At 39.8% G+C, this 16367-nt stretch overlaps 1 protein-coding gene across 2 annotated transcripts in view; it reads right to left on the reverse strand.

The window, feature by feature from the left end:
• Positions 1–16367, reverse strand: part of SLC4A4 (solute carrier family 4 member 4) — a 345037-nt gene that overhangs the window by 174561 nt on the left and 154109 nt on the right. For both annotated transcript variants that reach the window (XM_079775045.1, XM_079775044.1), the window contains 2 exons: positions 12843–13003; positions 3538–3717 (listed from right to left, as the gene is read on the reverse strand). In XM_079775045.1, coding sequence (XP_079631171.1) covers positions 3538–3717; positions 12843–13003 — 341 coding nt within the window. The remainder of the gene's footprint in view (positions 1–3537; positions 3718–12842; positions 13004–16367) is intronic.

Consider the following 16367-nt stretch of genomic DNA (forward strand, 5'->3'; position numbering starts at 1 on the left):
GGGGGGGCGTGGCCAGGCCCGCCTAGCCTCTTCCGGGGGTCTCTGAGGAGATCAGCAACCCAGGGGGGCATGGCCGCCCCACCCAGCCGCTCCCGGGGGTCCCTGGGGAGATTGGCAACCTGGGGGCGTGGCCGGGCCCATCCAGCCGCTCCCGGGGGTCCCTGGGGAGATCAGCAAAATGGGGGGCATGGCCAGGCCGCCCAGCCTCTCCCGGGGGTCCCTGGGGAGATCAGCAACACAGGGGGGGCGTGGCCTGGAGATCGGCAGCCCGGGGTGTGTGGCCGGGCCCGCTCAGCCGCTCCCAGAGATTGGCAACCACGGGTGTGTGGCCGGACCCGCCCAGCCGCTCCCAGAGGTCCCTGGGAAGATCGGCACCCCGGGGAGGTGAGGCGGGACTCGCCCAGTCGCTCCCGGGGTCCCTGGGAACATTGCAGGCATGTGGTTGCTGAGACCCAGACCAGGCCTCTGGCCACAGATTCATAGCTTTGCAGAGACCTAGGGCAGGGATCTGCCTCATCTGCAGAGAGACAGAGGTTCTGCAGTGCCCCCAAGACGTGGGTGGGCCCAGCCAGGCATCAAGGGGCATGGAAGGACTCCTGGCAGAGGGGCAAGGACCCTCACCCCTGAGGCGGGGGTTTAGGGGTCGTGCCACCTCAGTGGAGGGGTGCTGCACTGCAGGGTACTGGACTAACTGATGTGATTCAGAGAAGCTCCCAGTGCTAACCGGCCACGCTCAGGCGGCCTTCACACTTCAGAGGCAGTGACTCCTGCTCCTGCCTTGACCCAAAAGCAAGCTCGCGACACCCTGCCCCATGGCAGAGCATGCCTAGGCAGTGAGTGGAAAGCCTTCCACCTGCTTCGGAGAAGGGGGGGCAGTAAAGAATAGGGGGAGAGGAAAAAATATGGAGCATCCGCAATGAAGAGGTGCTTGAGAAAGAGGCTCGGAAGCCTGACAGGAAGGTTTGTTCTGTTTGCTAGGCGGCTGCCCCTTAGGAAGCGCAAAGAGCATGGCTCTGAGGGCTTCCTGTGTGCTGAGTCAAGTTCCACAGCCAACTGGAATTGGCCTCAGTTTCCTGGTCTATAAAATGGATTAAGCATTTCCCAGTGCCTTCACTGAGCTTTGATGGCCAATTGAGATAGTATATAAAGAAAATGAGGGAAGAAATGAGAAAGAAAAGGAAGGACGAGCAACACAAAAGAAAGACTGAAAGGAACCTGTAAACCCATTGTCACTTAAATAGGGAATATAGTCAATAGTGTTGTAATGATGGTATGATGCCAGGTGGGTACTAGAAATATCGGGGAACACTTTGTAAAGTATATGATTGTCTAACCACTATTCTGTAACTAATATAAAACCTGAAACCAATACAAAATAATGTTGACTGTAAAGAAACGAAAATTGGAGTGAAATTTTTATAAATTTCAAAGTTTAAATAAAAGCTGTAAAGGAAGGAAGGGAATAATAAAAAGTGTTTTTCATTTTACCACTTCATTAAAAAGACAGTTGTCTTTATATGGTGCTTTTATACTTTTCTAAGTCATTATCTCATTTTAATTTCCAGGCAACTTAAAGACAAGATAAGTATTCCCTCCACTATGCAAAGAAAGGAAATCTTGGTGTCTGGTCCTAATGATTCAATCGTCAAGCCTTTATTGTAAAGCAGGGTTAGTAAAATTTTCTGTGCAGGGTCATATCTATACTAATAAAAGCCTTGGGGGTGATCAGGCCAGCAGGGGAGGGTATTTGGGGGCAATCAGGCCTGCAGAGCAGTTAGGGGGCAATCAGGCCAGCAAGGGAGCAGTTAGGGGGCAATCAGGCAGGTAGGTGAGCGGTTAGGAGCCAGCGGTCCCGGATTGTGAGAGGGATGTCCAACTGCAGGTTTAGGCCCGATTTCACAGGGATCGGGCCTAAACCTGCAGTTGGACATCCCCCAAGGGGTCCCATATTAGAGAGGGTGCAAGCTGGGCTGAGGGACACCCTCCCCAGTGCACGAATTTCGTGCACCGGGCCTCTAGTAATAAATAAAATATGAAAGACAGAATTTTATTTTAATTGCCACAATTTTAAAAACACGGGGTGCTTTTAAAATGAAATATATGTGACATCAGTTATAATAATCTCTTCATCCCATAACATTTCCAGCCACTAAACAATGCCTCTCTTAAAAAAAAACACAATTTTAAAAAACCAAAACATTTCCAGTCAGCAGTAACATTCCAGGTAATGGCAGGGCCATCAAATTGTAGTAGGAATGTTCTAGATTATCTTATTTCTTTTGTGACTGTTTTTTTATAAGCAGTATTTTTCTTTAAATTATTTGTTTATAACTGATTTTATTTTTGAAAAAATATCTAAGCCATTTAATAAAACTGAACTTCTTATTTGGTTCTGTTTAAGAACTAAACACTCATGAGAAACTACAAGGTTGGAATGGTTAAAAAATAGAGCTAATAGTAAGCTTTCTTCCAGACTACCATTCATTTTAATACTGACAATAATGGAATGGTTCAAAAGTTTGCTAATGGAAAGCTTTCTTCCAGACTACCATTCATTTTAATATTCAGTCAGAAATACTAAAATTTCCGGAAAACGGAGCAGCTGAGTTAGAATTCAGTTTATACAATTCACTTAGCCCACCTTTTCCGTGACAGCATGTTTTATATTATTCTGAAAATGCAGCTGAGGGCAGTGAATTAGAAGCTCCCTTATCTACTCATTTCTCTTAATACTAAAAAACGACTGGGGGTGGGGTGGGAGAGACCTACTTGTACCAGCTCAATGCTCAGCAACTCTTCCCACCATGCCTTCATTTTTCAGTACTCCATACAAATTAACTTCTCCCTTCTCAGATTGTATCCAGTCATGACATTTATATGAAACAAAGACAATGACACAGAAGACAAGACCCTTTACAGAAAGCTCTGGTGAATGCAATAGAATATAAATAAGACAGTCTTTCATATTGCTATATAATGAGGTTAATGTCCCACCTGGAATCATTATTCTCCTTAGCTAACATTATCATATAACTAAAGATCAGATTGTGTGTTTAAGTAGAAAAATAACAGTGAGCCTTATTTTGATGATCATTTACAGGCTGGATACCAGCTCACATACCAAGCAAATACTTCACTATAAGAGATCGCAGAGCCTTCATGTGTTAGTCTGTCCTAATTCTGACAAACTACCATGTCGAAAGCATACTCCTTGATGTCCTCAATAATCTACACCTTCGCTGATTCATCTCAGTTGTTTCATCACAACATTATTACCAAACCATCCCAGTCCATCAGAATCCATGTATATGGAGCAAGCAAGGCCTCTTGGCATTTGTAGCCTACAACAGCCACTGAAATCTTTCCAACAGGACCGCAAACCTGCCCAACTGGAATAAAAGGGTCATTATGAAATGGCTGTGGCGTATGAACTTGAGCATGAAGAAGTATGGAGAGGGAGTTTAAACAAAAGGTGACAAGCGATGGAGTAAAGGTGAGACTGGTAAAGAGAGCAGCAGACAGCCGGCCCTGCATTACCATTATCAGGGCTGGCAAACATTCTACTTGCACTGGAGACTGTCTTCCCAATGTCAGCCAGGGAGCGAAGGTTGGACTTCTTGGTTTGATGCCGATGCTTCCGGAGCAAAGTGTAGGTCACCTTATCCTTAAGGTCAGGTTTCAAAAGGCCTGTCTCAATCTGATGGTCAACAATCATATCTGATACAAAAACAAAGCAAAACAAAAACAAAACTCAGTCACAAGACCACGAAGTCAATTTTTTATTCTAACTTTAAAGATGTCATCCTCAAATTTAATATCAATATACTATTCTCCAAATTTCAAACTTCCCACCTTATGAGAAGGGTAAAGACACAGGTACAGGAATATTGGGATTAATGAGAGCTATAAATATTCCAGTATTAATTATATTTTTGGAGAGAAAAAATTCTTGCTCATTTTTTTAATTCCACTCAATAGTAAATTCACATTAATCAATTCTTCTATGAGTAACAGCATAAATCAGCAATTTACATTTTTCAATTAAAGGAAAAAAAGATAAGATTAGAAAAGTTCATGTACTCTATCATAGCAAGTGTGCCAGCAATATAAATGATATAAAAAACTTAGAGAATATGCAAAATTAAAAGTAGTGACATTATTGATGTTTTAAAATATTTCCTCAAGTTCTTCTGTAATGTTCTACTTTCTTTATAATGGGACCCAGTAAAGGAAAACAATGCCTTCCCATATCAGGTCATTTGAATACCAATCAATCCAATAAAAGCAATTAAACTACAAATTATGCCTTAGTCTTATCTCAGAAGGGATGCCTATTCTTGTTTAGATCCAATATAACCCATTAGTCATTTTAAGGTATAACCTGACTACAATTTTCTATGAAATTTTAATATCTTATTCTTACTACAAAAAAAAATTTTTTTATTAGTTCCTTTTTTAGGAATGGTTTTCACTAGAAAAGATGACTGACTGTGTTTCACAGAAATTGCTCCATGGGTGGCTTTGCTGAAGGACAAGTTTTACTCTAATCATAAATAAGATAGTGACTAGGATGTACAGTACAGCACAGGAAATATAGTCAATAATATTGTGATAACTTTGTATGGTGCCAGGGGGGTTCTGGAAATATTAGGGGAAACACTTGGTTAAGTATATGATTGTTTAACCACTATGCTGTATACCTGAAACTAATACAAAATAACCGTGAATATAAACTGTAACAGAAAAATATAAAAAATTTAAAAATTTTCAAAAATACGAAATCCTTTTTCTCACAAGTCAGCGCAAATGTACCCTGGTGCACCCCATCTAATGTCACATTACAATTTGACATTTCCTCTGTCCAAAATAGGACTCAGCACAAAGCATCACAGAATTTGTGCAAGACATGCAATGGCAGGACGTGGGTAGAGCTTTTGTCCCTGCATAGAACCAGAACAATGCACCCCATGCCCACCTTTCCTGGTACATGGGTGCATCTAGCACATATCAATATTTTCCTTGGGCAAAGTTCTCAGTTTACAAAAATGGAGAAGAAAACAAAACTGCATGCTACTCGGCTGCAAAAAGGAAGAAAAATTTACCCTTTGTGACAGCATGCATGGAACCAGAGAACATTATGCTAAGTGAACTAAGCCAGTCAGAGAAAGACAAGTACCATATGATTTCACTCATATGTGGAATCTAATGAACAAACTGAACTAGCAAGTAAAATAGAGACAGACTCCTAGATAGAGAGCAGGCAGACGGCTCTAGTGTGGGGGAGGGGGAGAGGGATTGAGGATTGAGCAAGCAAAAAAAAAAAACACAAAAAACTCATGGACACAGACAAGTGTGGTGATGGCAGGGGGTGAGGGAGGAGGTGGAAGAGGGCATAGAAAAAACTCATGGACACAGACAAGTGTGGTGATGGCAGGGGGTGAGGGAGGAGGTGGAAGAGGGCATAGAAAAAACTCATGGACACAGACAAGTGTGGTGATGGCAGGGGGTGAGGGAGGAGGTGGAAGAGGGCATAGGAGGGATAAATGGTGATGGGGAAAAAATAAAATAAAATAAAGGCGGGGGGGGAGAGAGAATGAGAGAAAATTGACTGGAGCTGTTAGGATAACAGCATCTCCCAAGCATTCCCAACCTTTTGTAAAGTTAGGAATATTCAAGGGGATTTGCCGGGGCATAACCAAACCTCTCAGCAGCTCAACTTTACAAAGCAAGCACTCACAAACCTGGCCTCACAGCCTAGGACTAGAAACTAATGATTTATACAGTGTACAATCAACTATTTGGGAGCCAAACAGAGGCGGAATCCAGATTTTCCATCACGTGCCTTAGATGCCATAAATATCACATCACGCTGGACCACTTGGTAGGGAGCCTGGGCAAGGCTGGAAGAGTCTCTCCCATCAGAATTTTTGACAATGGCCTTTCGCTCTGAATACTTTTAACTATGCAAACCATGCTCAACAAAACTCTCAGAACTGATTCTGAAATTACAATGAACCCTCTGCTCCCCAGCAAAAGTAATTAGTGCTACCAAACACAACTCCTCCACTTTCCCTTTAAGTCTTGATCAATGTGGAAAGTCCAGTTGACAGCGGAACCACAAAAATAAACAAACAGCCCCAGCATATCGGCTGCAAGTGTTATCAAACTCCTACCCTAATTCCAGGGTTGTGGATTAAAGTGTTTCTTATCTACCTTTCCTGGCAGGGCCTCCCTCTATTCTTGCCCTCCCTTGTAATCTCCAACCAAGACTCCATAGGCACAGCCAGCCCTCCGTTACTAACGCCTGGAAATCACCAGTTAGCACAGGTTAAAACATCTGTGTGGCTTATGCCTTTCATTAAGTTCCCATAAAAGTGGCCCACAGTGCAGGGAACTCTTTAAGCATCAACTACAAAACCTTTCAAGGAAAGTGAGGGCAGTAACGTCTCATAGCTACACTGAAATTAAGCCTTCAGTGTCAAAACTCCACAGACGTTACCAATTGGGAAAGAATGTGCCAACCCTACATGATAGCAAAGAGCGTCCAGTTCAACCTCCTGTTCCACAGATGAGAAAAGACTGGGCAAGAGAGACTTGTTCACAGACATAGCCCAATTAGAGGCAAAATACCCCAAAATAAAACCAGGTTTTCTGACTCACAGTTTAGATTTTTTTCCATATCACACAATACTTTTCTTTATTTGAAAAGGAAGCTCTAAACCAAAAAAAAAATTGATACATGCAGAGCTTCTGCAAACCAACAGAAAGATGGCCATGCAACAGAAAAGAAAAAAAGCCAAAGGAGACATTCCTTTTTTAAAATATATATATATTTTTATTGATTTCAGAGAGGAAGGAAGAGGGAGAGATAGAAACATCAATGATGAGAGAGAATCATTGATTGGCTTCCTCCTGAACACCCCCCACTGGGGATCGAGCCCACAACCCAGGCATGTGCTCCTGACTGGAATCGAACCCAAGACCCTTCAGTCCGCAAGCTGACGCTCTATCCACTGAGCCAAACCAGCTGGGGCCAAAGGAGACATTCTTAAAGGAAATACAAACACCCAAGTTAACTCCAAGACTAACAGACAATTTGAACAAATTTTCACAATATAACCAATTACGAGGTCTCTGTTAATCTATTAAAGTGGCAAAATTTAAAAGGTGAATCCCCCGGGACATGAAGGATGTGTGCAACAGGCAATTCCACATACTGATGATGAGTGTAGTAACCAGTGCATTCTGTCCAGAAGGCACCCACAGCCACATGACAAAACCCTTTAAAATGTTCAAGCCCTTTGGATACGTCACCATTGGAAATCTATATTAAGGAAACAGTTTCATAAGAGGACAAAAATGTTCACTTCTTTTTATTTTTATCTTTTAAAGCTGAGGTCTGGGGACCCAGTCCTGAGTGATCTTTATTTATTTCTTTTTAATATATATATATTTATTTATTTCAGAGAGGAAAGAGAGGGAGAGAGAGACAGGAACATCAATGAGAGAGAATCATTAATTGGCTGCCACACTGGGGACCGAGCCCACAACCCGGATATGTGCCCTGACCGGGAATCAAACCATGACTTCCTGGATCATAGGTCTACCCTCAACCACTGAGCACACATACCAGCCAGGTCACTTCTTTTCTTTACAATAAAATGTTAAAGGCAATTCAATGCCCAATAATAGATTTTTTAAGTATTTTGCAGCTATTAAAATGATGGTTATATTTCTATTTAATGATGTGGAAAGAAAATTCGTATGATGTTTTTGAGTTTAGAAAAAAGCAGATTAAAGTGTAATAATATGATCCTGTTTTGTAAAATAAATTTCATATCTGGAAACAGATGTACAGAAAAATTGCAGGAGGACAGCTCTGCATGATCAGATTTGTGGTATTTTGATTTTTGTGTTATATTTTTCTGGATTATTTAGAAATGAACATAGATTTGCGATAAAACAAATATATTACTATTCTGAAAATATAAAAGGTGTAACTAACACATCTGCTCACAGCCATAGCTCAGGAACGCCTTTAAATATAAAAATGAGAACTCTAAAAATAGAGCTACATTTTCCTAATCCATGTCCCATCATAATAAAATACCCGAAATGACATAATTTTTTTTTAACTTAGGAGGGGAGGAAAATACCAATGCACTTGCTTCATATGTGAGTGACACTCTTTAAATGTAGAATTATAATGATAGTAATAATAAAGCTACCAAAATAATCAGTGTTTATCCTTTAAATACTTTAAAGACAAAATTTTCTACCAGCTTTAAGAAGGGATTCTGCATGAAGAAAACAAGAAGAGGCTCTGAGGAGAATCAGAATTGGGCTGAATTTTTTTTTTATGCACGTGTGAGGCAAGGAACGACTGCTTAGACAGTCTCCCTCTGCTCACGACCAGGTTCCTTCATGCCTGCAAACTCGAGGCAACAGAGGCCACTAAGAAGGAGTAGCAGGTGGACTGCAAAAAAGGCTAAAAATCTTGCTATTGTTTCTTTGATATAATCACACTTGTTATTATTACTTTTTCTTCTCATTTTTGAGATAAATGGGGTGGGGAGGAGAATGTATCTCAATTAAGACATAGCTGCACATAATTCTCAACTCAATTCAGGACAAAACAACTCAGCTTCACCCTCTGCTAAAAAAAAATAATAATTTTTTGATAACCAAATAATGACAATAACTCTTCAAGTTACCATTCTATCTTCTGTCATTTAAAATGAAATCAGAGCCTTGGCTGGGTGGCTCAGTTGGTTGGAGCATCATCCCATGCACCAAAAGGTTGCAGGTCCAATTCTCAATTGGGATGCATACAGGAGGCAACTGATCTATATTTCTCTCTCCTCTCTCTCACCTCTCATCTCTCTCTCATCTCTCTCTCTCTCTCTCTCTCTCTCTCTCTCTCTCTCTCTCTCTCTCTCTTTCTCTCTCTCTCAAATCAATAAACATATCCTTGGGTGAGAACTAAATAAATACATGTAATGAAATAAGGGCTTTCCCCCCTTTCATCTTCTTTAACTTTCTGCAAGGTTTAGATTGTTTCAGAAGATTTTTAAGTATTTCTTTTCAGCCAGTTACACTCTCTCAAACATGTTCTTTTCCTTGCACTCCTGCAAATCTGGTCCTTTCTTTTCTTTCTTTCACTTGTGAATTGCTTTGTTGTTGTTGTTGTTGATTTTTGCCTCTTTAATTGCCTCTGACTTGTTTCTCTGTATCATCAGCTCCACAATGCACCCCTGGCCCTCTCCTCTGCCTGCTCGCCCCAGGGACCACAGAGCAAACCTATTACTAACTAATGATAGTACAAGGTGACCTAGTAGTGTCTAATTTTAAATTTTAATGACAATTTTTTTAAATAAATGCATGGAGGTTAAAGAAAAAGTTCACAGCTGATAACAAAAGGTAATGGAAAATTAAAGTGAGAACACAGAATGCTTGGAGACCCTTTCCTAAACGTAGTAAATACCAGAACCTCTCTGGTCATTGGCTAACAAAGCTCCACTATAATGTGGGACTATGTCCTCTACTTCAACTGAAAGGTCGGTTAGTTGCTGAAGAACGGAAGCTCCTTAAGATGACCCTTTCTGGTGATGACTATCCCAAAGACAGTTTTACAGAAAGTCCAAGTATGTAATTCCACTTTAACTTTCGTCACCCTTGTTGACCACATCTAGGCACAGCGCAGAAGCTGTTAACTATTTCCAGATTCATCCACTACACCTTTCAGGATCTTTTCTCCTGCTCACGAAGTCCCTGAACATCTACCTGACTCAGTCTACACTCAGCCCTCTGCTGGGCGACCGGGAGAAAGATTTGGATAAACTCATGTATGCTGACATAGTTATGTAAGAACATAATAATCACACCTGAGAAGTCCACCTTCATCCTGCTTTTACAAAGGAGTAAACTGAGACCACTAAAGCGTTTAACCTTTTGCACTCGGATGTCGAGTGTGACTCGACACGGTTAGCATTAGAATAAAGGAATCGAGGAAAAAAGCAAGCGAGTGCAAAGGGTTAAGGAATTTGCTTTGTCCATCCCACAGTCATCCAGGCTAGTAGACATAATCTTTCATTAAAGTCCCTTCAACTGTAAACCCACCATCCTTTCTACAACACCACTCTGTGTCTCATGGAATTAATATATGACCTTTGTCAGACAGCGGTATATTTTAATACAGGACTCCCTGGGCTCAGTGAAATAAATCTCCAAATGATGAAATTTCAGGCAGTAACAAAAGCCTATGGTGAGACTTTTTCTTTTGAATATAGGAATCTTTCTGGTGACCTTTAAACCACACACATCTTCTCCCCTTAGACTGCCTATGCGTTGCCAGGACACAATTTAATGTCCATTTTGCCTTGCATGTATGCATTTCTAATATATTTTTGCAACTTGTCTGATTTCAGACATTTTTGCTCCAGATGAGTTCTTGAAGTCTAAGAATACAGAGATTGCAGTTCTCACTCAAAAATCATATTGATTTTTGCTAATCATTAACACTTTAGATAATAATCTCTCATGCAGACTTTAATAAATGAAAAAAGTTAGTGGGTGAAGAGTGATACCCATGTATGTTTAAGAGTGCGTTGTAGTGCCAGTAGGCCATTAAGGAAGGATACTCATGAAACAATTCTGGCAGCCTGTTACTTAGGATGCTTTCAGCTCTGTAAGATGCATATGCAATTATAAAGCCTTAAATCGTCAATATACAAATCATTCTGTTAGGAGACACGTTTTTGTTCTCCATGTTTCTGTTTCTACTGAAGTATGAGTTGTATTTGTATGACTGAGATCACTTACTGTTCTATCCTAGTTTATTCATAAGATGCTTTGTAAGAAAAGCTGACGTATCCCTCATTGTAAATAAAGAACATACAATGTGAATGCCTTTATTCAATTTAGAATCCTAATGTTTCTGATTTTACATTCTTGTGGCTGAGATGTAGAAGAAGAAGGAAGAATCCTTACACTTATCTACCTCAAAGAATCACTTGGCTAAAGTAACAGTCATCATTCAGCTATGGAATTTGAAAGCCACAAGAGTTTCAATGATAAAAATCTTTTTTTTTAAATAGACCCAAACAACATGATATATTTTCATATTTAAGTAACATTTCAATTTAGTTTTTAAAATCGACAGTGGAACAAATTGCCCAGAAAACCATCCCTTCCATTTGCTTCTGTCTTTGTAGGTGGGCCCCACCTTCCCTTGATACAATAATCCAAGATCTCTTCTCATATATCAAATGTCCATTTCTGCCTTGTCAAATACGAAAAATTCTACACAGAGCTGTATTTCCTACATTATCTTCTGACTAACTATATGCACATGGATTTGTAACTTATCCCGTTTGCAAAGTGGTAGATTTGCAAACTAATTCCAGGGCCTGGAACAGTGTCTGGCACATTGTAGAAGCTTACACACCATTGCTGAATAAATGCATGAACTCATTAATTCTGTCCACCCAGCATCTTCACATTGGTCTTTCTCCCTTCTCATGCACCTTCAATATTCAGATGCATGAAAAGTATGGGGCTTCTTTGCAAATCTAACAAGCTCTCGGAAGAAGAAGGGAATACACATACATCAGCCAGATATATGCCTCATCTGACAACAAATCTTTTCTTTCAGTATAAGTACTATAACCTCCCCAGTGTCTAGAAAGACACAGATGCCATAGGCAAGCCTTTTGTCTAAAGATAATTAAAGAAATTTTGCAGCAATCTGAAATTACACAGAAATTTTACACTAGTCCCTTTCTGTAGAGCCATGATCCACATCCTCTTCCCCATAATCCCAAAGTAGGTACCCTGAAGACCCCTTGGGAAAGTGTAGTCATCCCAACAGGTCCAATGGTCACCTGGTTATAGAATTTTCCTAGGAATAACAGGCAGAGCCCCTGCACCTGTTTTTGAAGGTGTGCTCAATGAGCAACACACCTATGCTGTTATTCAGTACACCTACCTCTGAAGGGTAATAAGGCCGCTTAGGCCATACTTCTGGTTCTGCTAGAAAATAAAAACAATTACTACTGTCTAGAATGTAGTTATGTGTGCCCAAGGTGTTCTACATGTTGAGTTAACATTCACTACACAACACTAATTGCAAGAGATGCCAAAGCTGCCCTGTACCATTAGTTCACTGACTTGCGGGTGGTTGTACAAATGACACTCAGAACTAACGTGATCTGACTCAGTCACTAACCCATAAGGTTCTGCTGGCTTCTTGCTCCACACAACTTTTCTCTACCTACAGCTAAAGAAGTTTGACTTCCGTCTACAAAATCAGCCCCAACCCAGGAACTAGACTGTTTTCCTTCCTACAGAGGATTTAAACCCCATTGTACAGACGACAAAACTGAGGCCCAGAGCAGCTCAGTTCAATGTCTAAGGTCAAAGCTAGTATCCAGACATCCAGTCCAATATAACCAAAAATTGGGTGGGGACTCCATTCAAAATATTAATCCTAGAAAATAGATGCATATCCATGTACATACAGTATAATCACAATATTAATTTTTATTAAATAACATAAAAATGGAAAGCATAAGAGAGAAGATTGAGAAACAAAACTGGATAAAAATACACCAAAATGTTAGGTGCAATGAATGACTTTTTAAATGTTCTTCTCAATATATGTCTGTATTTTCCAAATTTTCTGCAAGAAACATTATTAGTTTTAAAACATAAAAAAAGAGAGAGAATAAATGTTCTAGAATATTCAACTCTGCTTATACTAGAAGTCATTGGCATTGATGGAAACTCATGAATAGGTAGGAAAAGATGAAAAAAATGATAGGAACGTAAAACAACATACTTACCCACCAACTGTGGGAGAGAAGAAGCCTCCCTGTCAAGCATGATGGATCCTTTCTCCATACATGTCCTCAGCTCAAATAAGCTATGAAGGGATAATGTGGCCACGTGGGGCTTGCTCCATCTCTCACCACCCTCTTCCACTTTTTCTTCAAACTTAATCCACCTAGGAACATAAGATTCGTGAATAGCGATTAAAAGTATTCTAATTACCTTGGAAGTGGCAACATCAACCTCTCCGTTTCCACCCCCATCAGCACTACCAAAATGTCTCCTTTCCTAGAGTCTTAAAAACTTATTATATCATTAATTGTGATGGGCGGAGGGGGTGGGAGGAATTAACCAGGGAACTTATATGCATAGCCCATTGACACAGACAATAGTGTGTTGAAGGCCTGGGATGGGCAGGTGTGGGGTAGATGGAGTCAATGGGGAAAAAAACAAAGAGGACATCTGTAATACTTTCAACAATAAAGATAAATTAAATAAATAAATAAATAAATAAATAAATAAATAAATAAATAAATACACCAAACAGAGTCAGTAGTCTGCATCTTTCCCTGATGAGAGAAAGAAAAATAACCCCAAAGGAACCAAAGGTTTTTTTTGTTTTGTTTTGTTTTAAATATATTGTATTGATTTTTTACAGAGAGGAAGGGAGAGGGGTAGAGAGCTAGAAACATTGATCAGCTGCCTCCTGCACACCTCCTACTGGGGATGTGCAGCAACCAAGGTACATGCCCTTGACCGAAATCGAACCTGGGACCTTTCATCCGCAGGCTGATGCTCTATCCACTGAGCCAAACCGGTTAGGATGGAACCAAAGGTTTTATATCTGTCTATCAGTAACCACAAAATCCTTTAGAATGATTTAACTAAATTTTTTAAAATAAGGTAGAAAAATATGCATTACAGAATTATCCATGTAGGTAGAGCCTACATGGATAAAAATAGCCACCACTATGTGAATTCACAAGGTAAATTTATAGAAGGTGAAATATCAGTTATAAACCAATATTTATCTTAAATATTTGAAAAACATGGTGTAAAGTGGTCACATGAATATAAAATTCCCCTTTAATGCCTAAAGAGGGTGAGCATGTGTTCCTATGTCTTACTTTAATATATACTTCTCTGCTGACCTATGTTCCCCCCTTAAAATCTGGCTTCACATGTGTTTAAAAATACACAAGTTCAATGAACAACACATCTTCTCCATTGCTAAGATCTATTAACCTTAGCAATGGAGCAAACAACCCTCTTTCAAAGCTGCTTCTTTCTGAGACTCCTGGACATTTTGATAGCTTAGTAATATAGATCAAAAAGTTTAATGGAAATGAGAGCAAAACCCACTTGACAGTTCTTGTGTCCCATACATTACACATATAGACTCTTCATACACTGGTTAAAAATACACATTAAAGAAGAAAAAAGGAAAGCATTATCATTTTGCTATTCAGCATGATCCAAAGAAAAATGCTTTTTTCCTCTCACTTCAAACCTTCTAAAAGATATTGAAAAAGATCAACAGAGGGGTATAAAAAATTGTTTTTCTACATTCTTCACTCAAAGGTTTAATGATTGAAAAATGTTTACCTAGAAAAGCTAAACGCTCACTAAACATGAGAACAAAGGGCAGAGATCAGAGGAAGCTCTACATAAGATATTATTTATAGACCGCTCACCACCCCCAGAGGAGGGAAAAAACACATTAGCAGAACCAGGAGGGAAAAGAGATCAAGAGGTCAGCCACAGTGTCGTAGAAAATTTAGAATTTTAAGCAAGCCTAACATTTATGTGATTCAGAAATATTTTAGCCATATTTGAAAAGTCTCCCTCCATTACCCCTCTCAGGAAGCCTCTCCCACCCAATAAACTCCCACTTGTCAATGGCAACCTTATTCCTAACCCACCCTTAATTCTAAGACCCTCCTCCTTTCCCCTGTTTCCCAAAATATGTAGGCAGTGGAGACTTTTTACAGGCTTTCCTCACAAGTTAAAAAACAAACAGCACCACCAAAGTTTTAAACCTTCATAACTGGGCCTTGTTTATCTCTACAAAGTGATTGCAAAACATCCCAAGAAAGAACCAAAGACCCTTAATATTCATGTGTATGTGTGTGTGTGTGTGTGTGTGTGTGTGTGTGTGTGTGTGTAATTTAGTTCTTCACTTTGGTATTAGAACCACAGAAATAGAACAATGACAATTTTACATCACACTCATATAATTTGCCAAAACGATAAAAGGTAATTGGGGTTATTTTGAGAGTAATCATTTTATGGAGCATATTACATTGGTTAACTTTAGGTGTGTTATCTTTTCATGCTTGTTGACAGAATCTCTAACCATGTTTGTTGGCAACTACTATGTGAATCACATTTACATTTGATGTTATAAGTTATTGCTCAAGATAAGACTCTAGAGGTTAGAAGATTATATAGTATATGAAACCAAGACAGGGTTACATAAAATTATGTAATTTTTAAAGACTGTAGTGACTCCTTATTTTTATTCCTAAGAGTATTCCTATTAGTTGAGGAAAAGAATCTTTGGCCATAGAATTTAAGCCCAAGATGAATGACAAGAGTCAGCTAGAAACTCAATGAAGGGAAGTGTTTTATACAGCCTTCAATTCCAGCTAATCTTTACTAACCAAGTCCCCCTTTTTATCATCTGCCATAAATTTATATTGCCAAAACCATTTCTTGAGAGAAAACTAACCCTCACTTACACACAGCGTGTGACAATAGCTCTATTTTACTATATTTAAACAGTATAAGTTTAATTTTTAAAAAATTTTAAAGGAGCAAAACCTCTGCATTCTTCTGTGATTGATCTTTTACTTCATTCCTTGCCATAGTGTATATTAATAGGCAACCACACTGGACTTCAATATGACTTTGAATAAGTTTTTAAAGTATATTTAGAAATAATAAATCTTAACTAGCTTGGATTTATGGAATAGCATTACTCACCTTCCTAGAGGACATTAAGTCAAGATATAACAATCCTATATAATAAAACCCTAATATGCTAATCGACCAAACGGTAGAATAACTGGCAGAACGACCGGTTGCTATGACGTGCACTGGCCACCAGGGGGCAGATGTTCAACGCAGGAGCAGTCCCCTGGTGGTCAGTGCGCTCCCACAGGGGGAGCACCGCTCAGCCAGAAGCCGGGCTCACGGCTAGTGAGCACAGGGGGCATTGGGCCTAAGCCAGCAGTTGGACATCCCCTGAGGGGTTCTGAACTGCTAGAGGGCACAGGCCAAGCTGAGGGGACCACCCCCCCAGTGCACAAATGTCGTACACCAGGCCTCTAATAGAGGAATGAAATGCATTCTCAAACTAGCCAGCTCCTTGGAATCCAGATTCTCAGGGGTAAGTATTATCTCATAATTCAGTTTAGCATCTATTTCATTTTGAATTCAGTAAATATTGAATGTTGTGATGATGTCATATCCTAGCATAGCTAACAGCATAAGGGAAACTCTGGAATAAGGACTATTAAATTCCTTTAAAATGTATT

Source organism: Cnephaeus nilssonii, assembly GCF_951640355.1.
Source record: "Cnephaeus nilssonii genome assembly, chromosome: 1".
Classification (NCBI taxonomy): Eukaryota; Metazoa; Chordata; class Mammalia; order Chiroptera; family Vespertilionidae; genus Cnephaeus; species Cnephaeus nilssonii.